General features: G+C 37.5%; 1 protein-coding gene across 16 annotated transcripts in view; it reads left to right on the top strand.

The window, feature by feature from the left end:
- Mycbp2 (MYC binding protein 2) overlaps nucleotides 1-11,815 on the top strand; it is a 234,193-nt gene that overhangs the window by 129,798 nt on the left and 92,580 nt on the right. For all 16 annotated transcript variants that reach the window (XM_031362810.1, XM_031362803.1, XM_031362817.1 and 13 more), the window contains 7 exons: nucleotides 1,829-1,971; nucleotides 3,307-3,407; nucleotides 4,048-4,266; nucleotides 7,020-7,245; nucleotides 8,266-8,384; nucleotides 8,941-9,028; nucleotides 10,696-10,745. In XM_031362810.1, the coding sequence (XP_031218670.1) occupies nucleotides 1,829-1,971; nucleotides 3,307-3,407; nucleotides 4,048-4,266; nucleotides 7,020-7,245; nucleotides 8,266-8,384; nucleotides 8,941-9,028; nucleotides 10,696-10,745 (946 nt within the window). The remainder of the gene's footprint in view (nucleotides 1-1,828; nucleotides 1,972-3,306; nucleotides 3,408-4,047; nucleotides 4,267-7,019; nucleotides 7,246-8,265; nucleotides 8,385-8,940; nucleotides 9,029-10,695; nucleotides 10,746-11,815) is intronic.

Genomic DNA, 11,815 nt, shown 5'->3' with positions numbered 1-11,815 from the left:
TGCCTGCCTCTGCCTCCCAAGTGCTGGGATTAAAGGCGTGTGCCACCACCGCCCAGCAAACTTACTCATTTTTAAAATAATTATTTAAGCTAAGTGACTCAGCCTGACTGTCCAGGGAGGGGCATTGCTTTGGTTCTTTGTCCAATTGAAGAATAGTTGTCATGTAAAACTATTTTCACCTGCTCAGGATAGCCTCTGCGACTCTAGATCATATAATGGTAGGAGTGTTCTTAGAGTTCTTTAGTGAGCTTGGTAGGTAAATTTTGGGAAACAGAAAATTATAATCTTTGAAGAAAAATAACCCTATATACATTTTTCATTGTGTCTGATTTTTTTGTATAATAACTTATCTATAATCTTAGTGAAATTATCCACTTTTTCCCTCAACCTAACTTAGTATCAAGCACTGAGTACATGTGGTGCTTCTTGTGTTTGCCTTGGCTAATCACACAGTGGGAATTTTTTCTATCCTTATTCACAGAAAAGGGAGCCAAGGCATTGTGTAGTTAAACACTGTTCCCAAATCTCATTTGTAGTGACTTACAATAAAGGGGTTTGTAGCCTGGATGTTGGACTCCAGGTAAGAAAACACCCTTATCCAGCATACCATATATCTTCCTTATTCACCATACCATATATCTTCCTTATTCACCATACCGTATATCCTCCTTATTCACCATACCATATATCCTCCTTATTCACCATACCATATATCTTCCTTATTCACCATACCGTATATCCTCCTTATTCACCGTACCGTATATCCTCCTTATTCACCATACCATATATCCTCCTTATTCACCATACCGTATATCCTCCTTATTCACCATACCATATATCTTCCTTATTCACCATACCGTATATCCTCCTTATTCACCGTACCGTATATCCTCCTTATTCACCATACCATATATCCTCCTTATTCACCATACCATATATCCTCCTTATTCACCATACCATATATCCTCCTTATTCACCGTACCGTATATCCTCCTTATTCACCGTACCGTATATCCTCCTTATTCACCGTACCGTATATCCTCCTTATTCACCGTACCGTATATCCTCCTTATTCACCATACCGTATATCCTCCTTAAGGATGCTTTCTGTGTTTGCTAATAGATGTCATAGGGTTAATGTGTCCTGTAGTAGTCACCGAGTTGTAGCCAAACACCTTGCTGTTCTAGATGTCTCTGTCTCTTGCATCTAATGTGGTAATTTCTGGCATATGTATTGTAAAGTGCTCTACATGTGACTTCTCCTATCATTCCTGTAATTGTACTGCTGATCCCCAATCTCTCTAACTTAAAATATCCTTCATCTCTATCTCTGTCTCTTCGTTCTCTGCTGCCCTTACAGTCGGCATTCTCTGATAGGAATGAAGGCACACCCCTCCCTTCCTTGGTTCTCTCTTGATACCTTGTGATAAAATAGGAGTTTGCTACTGTGACTTTGAAAGTCCATAAGATCTGAGCCTGTTTACTTGTCTAGTCCTCTCCCGTGAGTTCAGCACCTGGCTCCCACTGTCCAGGCACTTTTCTCTCACTTTTTCCATGGGTCCATTTGTAGTTCGTGTTTTAAACACAATTCAGGTCTTTTGTAAATATTAGTTCAACAAAGAGCTACTTAATCTAACATAAAATAGTACACTTTATAGTCTGCTTTGCTTTTTGTTCAAAGACTTTATTACGTCCTAAACTAACATAATTAGACATATACTGCCTTAACTGTAATTGTTTTTCACTTTAAGTTTATTGAGAATTCTGGCCTGAATATGATGCCTGAAGTTCCCAGTGAAAACTGTTTTCATGCTTATTCCTGTCACAGGAGTGAATTTGATGGAGATTTGCAATCCCAGCTGCTAAGTAAGGCCAATGAAGAAGATAAGAACTGTAGCAGGGCACTGTCTGTGGTAAGCACTGTTGTCCGAGCTGCTAAGGACCTGCTGCACCGAGCTCTGGCCGTGGATGGTAAGGCCGTCCTTTTCCTTTCTCTGTAGCCATAGCTTAGAACCTGCGGGGCCTTTTGTGAATAGTTAATGAAAGGGAGCCACCTTTTAGAATCCCTACGTGTTTACTTCCTTATTTATTTATCCATCTATACAGGTATTGACTTTGGATCATTCATTCCCTTCATACTCTGAGGAAGATTTTTTTTTTAAAGTGAGCCAAAGAAATACAGAATACTTTAATTTTTTTAATTTGGACAATAAAAGAAATATCTGATTAAATTTATTTTTGTTTACTTTCTTGTTAGTAGTGAAATGTTTTTGCTACTATGAGTTTTTTTCTTCCTGTGCTTCCTGTTTTCATTACCTGTTCATGCAAATGTCCGCTGAATAGGCAGATGAGTGACCCTGTCCGTCTCCTCAGATCTACTTGTCTAAATCACCTTCTAGAACTCTTCCTTCTCTGCAAAGTCCAGTTAGTATTTTCTTCTTTCTCTGTTCTTCCAGTACCTAGTTTACACTGCCTTAGTGCAACCTCACATGCATTTTTCTTGAATGGAAGTGTCCATAGAATCACATTGCTGCCTCTCTCCTGTTCCCCCCCACACATATCTAGGCATCCTCTAGACACTAAGGAGGATCACTCGCATAAAATATTCAGTGCTATCCTTTTACCTAAATGTTGCTCTATCCCAGAGGGTTAGGCTAGGCTAAAAATGTATTTTGTTAATATGTCATTTATTCTTATGCAATAGGGTTAGAACCCCATATTTGAAAGAATAATTGCCCTACAATATAAATATGTAGGCTCGGGTAATCTTTTAAGCATCATGATCATGGGTAAATAACTAAAATGTCTATCAGCAAAATGTTTTATGGGAAAAAAGTCACAATAGCTTAGTAACAACAAATGCTGTTTGAAATGTTCATATGTACAGATATTGTTCTAAATGTTTTATATTATATGTCGATTAATTTAATCCTAATAGCCTTCAATGAAGAAATATTGTTGTTATTCTAAATAATTTGCTTCGTGTCACTCATGTAGCTATATTTAAAACCATCACCCTAGGTTCTACTCCTTTTCTAGCATTTTACAGGTATATGTGTAGACCGTGTTATGAATGTACCATAAGATATACAAACACTGTGTAACTTGGCTTTTCCTTTTAGAAAGTGGCAAGTATCTATTGTAAGGATTGAAATAACAATAAATCCCTTAGGATAAGTTGAGGCTTTATAAATGTGTAGTTGATGTCAAGCACAACTTTCTGAGGGTAACAGGGTAGGAGGTTAGTAGAGCATGCACACAGTGTAACAAACTACCTTCTAACTACAGTCTTAATGCTTTTTTTAGCTGATGACATTCCAGAACTGCTTAGCTCTTCCAGTCTGTTTTCCATGCTGCTTCCCCTTATTATAGCCTACATAGGACCAGTAGCCGCTGCTATTCCCAAGGTGTGTAATCAAATTCTATAACTTTGAATCTCTTACCATTGGTTCCATTTCACAGGTCTTACATCTCCCCCTTAAAGGTACATTAATCACTGAGGCAGGAGAGTTATAGGTAACAGATAAAGCGCCTTAAGTGCTAGAAGTCATTAACTAATAAGTCTCATTGTTCCCAGCATTGCAAATTGATTTAGTGTACATATTAGCTTCACACTTGAAGAATAGGGAATAGGAAATCTATCTTATAAATATGACATAAAAAAAGATTAAGTTACCTGATTTTTTTAAAAAAATATTCTAAACTTAATGCCAACTCTCCAGCTTTAATAAAATTATCAATAAAAAGATTGTCTTACAGTAGTGAGGTAAGGCATGAAGAATGTCATAAGCTGTAGAGTCTTTGGAATAATTAAATAGAGTAAAGCTATTTATTATAGATTACAGAAAAGCAAGGGTTTTAAAATATAGATTATTTCAATATATTTATAATAAATTTCTTTACCCACTAAAACACATTTTTTAAAAAAATACTTTATAGAAACTGTATGAAAACTGGTACTTATAAGAGTTACCATCAATTAGGATAGTTCCTAAGTAAAGTGAGTTTCACACTTATGTAATCATGTATATTTTTTATATCTACTAGGTTGCTGTAGAAGTTTTTGGCCTTGTCCAGCAACTGCTTCCCTCAGTTGCCATTTTGAATCAGAAGTATGCACCCCCTGCATTCAATCCCAATCAGTCAACTGATAGCACAACAGGAAACCAGCCCGAGCAAGGCCTCTCTGCGTGCACCACTTCCAGTCACTATGCTGTCATTGAGAGTGAGCACCCATACAAGCCTGCCTGTGTCATGCACTACAAGGTGGGCACCATTCTTAGCAAGACTCAAATTCAAAGCTGGATCTGAGGTTTTCTAATGATGTCAGAAAGAGTATTTTGTATATGTTCAGAAATGTAACTTCTTGTAGTAGTTAAATATAAGGAATCCATGGAGAGAGTGTGGTACTGTCGGACTGCAGGAGGCCTGAAGCCATTTTCTTTCCTAATAAACTATACCCTGAATACAGTTCCCCTCCCTCTACTCTTAGTTCTTCCCCACCTCCACTCCCTTCTGGATCCACTCCCTTTCTGCTTCTCATTAGAAAAGAGCAGGCTTCTAAAAGATAAAATCAAACGTCAAAATAAAATATAATTAGATAAAACAAAACCATCACATTAAAAGTTGGATGAGGCAACCCAACAGAAGGAAAAGAGTCCCATGAGAAGGCACACGACTCAGAGACCTGCTTATTTACACATTCTACAAAAATACTAAACTGAAAGCTACAGTACAGATGTAGAGGACCTGGTATGGACCTGTTTTGGCTCCATGCTTGCTGCTTCATATGAGCTTGGCACCATTGATCCAGACAGCTTTGTTTTCCTGGGACCCTCAAACCCCTCTGTCTCTTATGGCCTCCTCGTCTATGTGTTTCCCTGAACCCTGATTGATTTGAAACATACCAAGTAGAGCTGTATATGCCAAGATCTATCTCTCTCTCTCTCTCTCTCTCTCTCTCTCTCTCTCTCTCTCTCTCTCTCTCTCTGTCTCCCTCCTTCCCTCCCTTCTCCCCTTTCCCTCCCTCCTCTCCCTCCCCCCTTCTCATGTCTGGTTGTAGGAGAAAGCTTTTCTGATGAAGGCTGGATATGTCACTGATCTAAGAGTATAGTAGAATTTTATTAGCCATCATTTTATTGTTACTTTTTTTTTTTTTAACGCAATAGTATTTGGTTTTACCCCATATCTCTGGGCTATCTAGGAAGACAGACCTTCTAGCTTACAGATTTTATACACTGGTAGGTTTTTGAGAGTTCGAAAATATGTTTCTAACAGTATTGCAGTGTATAATGCTACACTCTGTGCTGTATATTATAATTATAGTAAATATAACCTTTAAAAATTGTAAATAGTATTTTTATATATGGTCCTGTGGACATGTTTCTTCACAGATGAAGAGGCCAGAAGGACAACCTTGTGTTATTCCTCAAGCACTGTCCACATTGTTTCTGAAACAGAGTCTCTCACTGGTCTAGAACATGCTAAGTAGACGAGCCTGGCTGGCCAAGAAGCTCTGGGGATCACCCTGGCTTCCTCTCCCCAGGCCTGGGGTTAAAGCTTGTACCATGCCCAGCTTTGATTTACTTATTTTTGCACAAGTCCTGGAGACTACACTGTAGGCTTCAAGCTCTTTACAGACTCATCTATTTCCCTACCTATAAGTCATACTTTTAAAACTGACATTACATTACTACAATCATAACTCTGAAAATTTAAAGAGCCTACTCAGAATAAAATGTGAAAAATAAAAAGTAAAATATATAAAAATTTAAGGTTATCATATTCAAGTTCTCTTAGTAAATAAATGAAAATGAACCACATTTTTTTAAAATTATGTTTTTATGCTTGTAAAATATTCAATCTGGGCAAGACAGTATCCGAGTTACTAGTCTCCTGATACAATCTTAAGCTCTCAATAAACCCATTTATTTGTTTTCTACTTACTCCTTCCCTTTTATATTATTGTAAAACAATGATATTTTCTTTTGCATATCTTTACTATAAGAGCCATTTAAAAATAACCATAGTGTTACATTAAACCTTTTAAGCTTACTCACCCCCCTCCACCTCTGTCTTTTGGTTTCCTCAACTTTTGATTGTTGGGGAGGTGGCCCAGTGGCCCTGCCTTTCACCTCACCGTGCTGAGACTGTGGATCCTCTCCCCCTACTTTGCTTTGTATGGCTGTTGCCATGAATGTGCAAATATGAAAACTTGTTTCTTGCTTCAACTCTGGAATGAGTCACTTGAAAGAGGAAAAGGTTCTAGTTCTTGTTATACAAAACACATTTTAATGCTTGTTTTAAGGTAAATTAAAATTATTATTGTCTTTTAAAGTAAGTTACATATCTGTCTCTTTGTATTTTTGAACTAAATTGTGCGTGTGTGTGTGTGTGTGTGTGTTTGTGTGTGTTTGAATCATTTAATGAATTGGTTTTAAATTGGATTTTGGACTGGCTGGTTTTGTGTATCAACTTGACACAAGCTGGAGTTATCACAGAGAAAGGAGCTTCAGGTGAGGAAATGCCTCCATGAAATCCAGCTGTAAGGCATTTTCTCAATTACTGATCAAGGGTGGGAGGGCCCATTGTTGGTGGTGCCATCTCTGAGCTGATAATCTTGGGTTCTATAAGAAAGCAAGCTGAGCAAGCCAGGGGAAGCGAGCCAGTCAGTAACATCCCTCAATGGCCTCTGCATCAGCTCCTGCTTCCTGACCTGCTTGAGTTCCAGTCCTGACTTCCTTTGGTGATGAACAGCAGTGTGTAAGTGTAAGCTGAATAAACCCTTTTCTCCCCAACTTGTTTCTTGGTTGTGATGTTTTGTGCAGGAATAGAAACCCTGACTAAGACAATTTTGTTTTCTCATTATTTAATAAGTGATAAGTTAAATGATAAGACAATCTGTTGTTTCCTTCAGTTTGTTTCTCCTTTAGTCCTTAATTTTTTGTAGTGTAACATATTCTGTTTCATTTAATAAAAGTATACATACCATAAACAGATATCCTCTTGTCTACTGCCAGGTGACATTCCCAGAGTGTGTTAGGTGGATGACAATCGAATTTGACCCTCAGTGTGGTACTGCACAGTCAGAAGACGTCATCCGTTTGCTTATTCCTGTCAGAACCATTCAGAACTCAGGATATGGAGCAAAGCTAACTTCTGTTCATGAAAACCTTAATTCATGGATAGAATTAAAGAAATATTCAGGATCCTCTGGATGGCCTACTATGGTTTTAGTGTTGCCAGGTGAATTTTCAGTTCTCTATTTATGAGGTGGAATGGAATGGATGTGTGTGTGTGTGTATTAAAAATTCATTATGAAAAATGTTTAACGTCAGAGAAAAGTATTTAAATACTTACGGGTTTGGTTACAGTTAAGGATAAGTAAGATGTGTTGGGTAAGGGGCATAGTCAGGTCTAAATTTGTGAAGAGAGATTGTTGTGAAGATTTTGTGTGTGTGTGTGGCAGGGGGTGGGACTGACAGTGTTACTACTGCCTCTTCTGTAGAGTTGGAACCAAACCACCAAAAAAGTATGCGAGTGGACTTGGCTTTCTATTTTCTCAGTAAATGCCCTGGTTTTTTAGAACTAGGATTCAAGCCCCTCCTTTTTACATGTGAGTGTGAGATGAGGGTGGTGGTGAGGGAAGGTGTATGGGAATGCTTATTTCTGTTATTTATATTTTCCTTTAAAAAAATGTAAATTTCAAACTCTTGTCTGTATCCTAATTTTAACCAGTTAACAATAACAACATTTTCAAACACTTAAAACTATAGAAGAAAACTTTGTCATCTTTTACATAATCTAGCCTTGATGAAGTGAGAGTTTTTCCTTTGACTCTAGCCTACTTTTGTTGGATTGGTTGATTTGTTAAGGGATCCAGAAAATCCAAATAGCAGGGTAGCAGAGTACGTAATTCAAAGAAGAGAAGACTAACCTAGCTATTCAATACTTGATAGATCAGTTTTTAAACTGCTCAAACTTACTTAAAGTAGGATTAAGGGAACAGATTTGATTATAACGGAAATTAGCAACAATTCATTAGAGTTGGTTCTGTTGTTGATAGGGTTGCTCCTAACAGCTTTCGTAAGTAAATAAAGGACTCTTCCTCAAAACATCTTCTTTCCATTTTAATAACTGATTTGAAGAATTATTTATATAATAAAATAATGAAATATCAAGATCTTTTAGACATTGAGCTCAATACCACACACAGGTACTTGTTCACAGACATAGTTTTTGTTTTGTTTTGTTTTGTTTTTAAAGGAAATGAAGCCCTTTTCTCACTGGAAACTGCTTCAGATTATGTGAAAGACGACAAAGCTTCCTTCTATGGGTTCAAGTGTTTTGCAATTGGTTATGAATTTAGCCCTGGACCTGATGAGGTAAGAAAAGTTATTTTCCCAATCTGTTAAGAACAATTGGCTCTTTTAAAGTTTCTATTGATTTAAACTGCCTTCCAAGCTAGAGGTTTCTAATTTAAAATATTGTGTGGTTTAATTATGTGTGGTAACCTTTTGCTACTCTTTCTTCAGACAAGGGGAGAATTGAGGTTATGCAGTGTGCTCCCATTTTTGTGAAGTGCATTTTGAAGCATAACTCATGCCCCATGCTAAAATAATTTTACCTTTAGTAAATAACAGAACCTAGCTTCACAAAGTGATTTAGCTTATTCTGGGTTTTCTTAAATGTTTTAAGTCAAACACTAAAATAAATCCAAGGTCCTATTTGCCGTAAATAATGAATGGAGAATGATTTGGACAGTGAAGGTCAAACGCACACTTGTCACAACATTAGGTGTAATATTAAATCTTTGTCTCTCAGCTCCAGCTAATGCATCTTTCTATCGAGTTTCAACTGCAGAGACTAACTTTGAATTACATGTTTTCATACTTCACATTCAAACATGTTTTAAATAGTGACTTTTATGCAATTGTACAGGGAGTTATTCAGCTGGAAAAAGAATTGGCCAATCTTGGTGGAGTTTGTGCCGCAGCTCTGATGAAGAAGGATCTAGCACTGCCTATTGGTGAGTCTAGTTAATCATAGGTGTGGCTAAGGAGTTAGAAGAAAATTTAAATGTAAAATATATTTATTACAGAACATTTAAAGATAATTGAACACAAATTCTGTGACTACACATACGTAGGAGCAGTATCTGTTTGATACACTGCTGCTGTTTTCATGGAAACTGGAGCAGATCCTAAAGTCTCAGTTTATTCAAGTTCAGATATATGTCTATCCTCCATATAGAATGTATACATATATGTTCAGAAATGCACACACACATACACATTTCTTTCTTTTTTCTCTCTGAGCATCCATGCAAGCCCTCTCGTCCCATCTTTTGTTACTCCCATTATATTTACCTTTTTCTTTTGTTTGTCATTCCTTCCTAAGTCCCTTTCTTGCTCCTTTGCAGTCCTCTCAGTTTCCTTGATCCTGCTTAGTATAAGCCTATTTGTGGGAAATATACCAGTGTTCTGTTCTTTTAATATCTTCATATTTTTATTTGAAGAGAATTATTAACACCATCATTGAAAGAACCAAAGTTTAATAGCTGTTAAAATTTTGCTTTTTGATGTGGCTGTGCTTTTTGGTTTTTTGGGTTGTTTTTTTTTTTAAATACTTACACAAGTAATCAAAAAATAATGTTGAATGAAAGATGAAAACAGCAATGCTTTTGCTTGACAAACTAAACTGACAAACTAAGCTACAACCAAATCTATCATTTGGAATCTAGTTATATAGCTAATTGAGTCTGCAGTTGAGACAGAAAGTGGCGTGAGAAAAAAAGTTTTCCAGATGATTTAAATGAAAAAAAAAGGTTACCTAAAAGGTCATATTCATGGTGACAGCATCCTCTCTGTATGCAGGTTCACATGTGGTATGTTGACATCCACACATGCATTATATCAGAGACTGTTGACAATGGGTTTCCTGAAGGAATGTGCTAGTTAGAAGTCTGACTGTCTCCTCTGAGACATATTTACAGTTGCATAACTATCAAAGAAAAATCAATAAATAAAACATGTTCTTTGTTACACAATATAAAAGAAAATGGCTAAAGGATACATGTAAGTAATACTGTAGGATTTTATGAATTATTGTTTAGCTGACATCTATTTTACTTATTACTCAAAATAATAATTTTTTGTAAAAAAAAGGAAAATATATTAAGTATAAAAACTTCACCCATAAATACATTCATATAGTTACTTTCTCAGGTTCATACAACCTTTCTACATTGAAACATGAAATTGTTACCTACAAAATTCACTCCTGAGAACCATGTCATTGACCTACATACAAGACACACACACACACACACACACACACACACACACGAGACACCCACAAGTGACACAAAAATCGTTTCATAGAGCTGTAAGTATCTGTGATTTTTGTGTGGGGCAACATTCATAGTTGGCATTAGGTATCTGGCATGTGTGCACTGCAGTGTGGCCCTGCCTAACTCTTGACATTGCTTGGTGAGTGACACTTGATTACTAGCTTAGCAGTTATAGCTTATATTACACAAGAAAACCCAACATTTTGAAACCTAAACTACTGGATTTATCTAGATTTGTAAATTTTTTCAATCTATACTAGCAAGATTAGAAAAACAAATAGTGAAGACAAAGGATTGGTAAGGTTATTGGGATATTTGAGTCTAACTTTTAGTTTGTGTGACAGGTAATGAGCTGGAGGAAGACCTTGAAATTCTTGAGGAGGCCGCATTGCAGGTATTGCCCCAGACACTTTAACTTTCGTTCCTTGTGGTAGAATGATAGTTTCTGGGATGATTCCTATTTTCTTCATATAAGGCACAGTGCTTAAGTACTTAGTTCTGTTTATTGGCAGTTGTAGAATCACATAGCTTATGAGGGTCCTCTTGACGAGAGAGCCCATCTGAACACTACTGCCATGTGTGCGGATGCCCCAGTGCAGGGGAATGCCAGTCAGGGAGGCAGGAGTCAGGGGGATAAAATGACACTTACACTAGATACTGTTTAAAGAGCTTAACAATTGTGTAAATTACAAAGTATGATATATAATTAACATCCAGTCCATCATATCTGTCAATTAGATAAAGTACTCTACCAACTGTCCTAACTTAACAAGATTATAATTCTATACTTGAATTATGTTCTGGTTATAACTTGTATTACCACCTGAAAATCATCCTTTTAAATCAGCATCATCGTCTTCAATGTTTAAACAATGTATGTTTGACTATGAGACTAGCCTTTGAGCTAGTAAGGCCTATTAAAAATCAGGCTGTGGTGACTCGGGTTCCTTCCGGTCTGTCTGGGTCCAGAGCACACCTTGGGTGCAAGCTCTGGAGCCAGTCCTACAACACCCAGAGGAAGCTCCACTCCCAGGTGCTCTGACACATCCAGGATCAGAGATGAGCAGGAACCAACATCTGTCCAACACTGGGAGTAACTGGGACCAGCGGGACCAGGCACTTAGGAACTCCGCCAGCCCAGTGACTCCATTTCCTTCCTGTCTGTCTGGGTTAGTGTTCTGAGCAGACCTTGGGCACAAGCTCTGCAGCCAGTCCCACAGCTCACAGAGAAAGCCACACTCCCAGGTGATCTAACAAGCCCAGGATCCCAGGATCCCAGAATCACAGGATCACAGGGACAGCTTGACTCTGAGGAGTTCTGACACAACCAGCACCACAGGAAGGACAGGCTCCAGTCAGATTTAGCTAGGGCAGGTAGCACTAGAGTTAACCAGATGATGGGGGGCAAGCGTAAGAAAATAAACAACACAAACCAAGGTCACTTGCCATCATCAGAACCCAATT

This window comes from Mastomys coucha, unplaced genomic scaffold (genome assembly GCF_008632895.1).
Source record: "Mastomys coucha isolate ucsf_1 unplaced genomic scaffold, UCSF_Mcou_1 pScaffold9, whole genome shotgun sequence".
In the NCBI taxonomy this organism is placed as follows: Eukaryota; Metazoa; Chordata; class Mammalia; order Rodentia; family Muridae; genus Mastomys; species Mastomys coucha.
The sequence above is the reverse complement of the archived record's forward strand: the minus strand, read 5'-3'. Positions and strand labels throughout refer to the sequence as shown.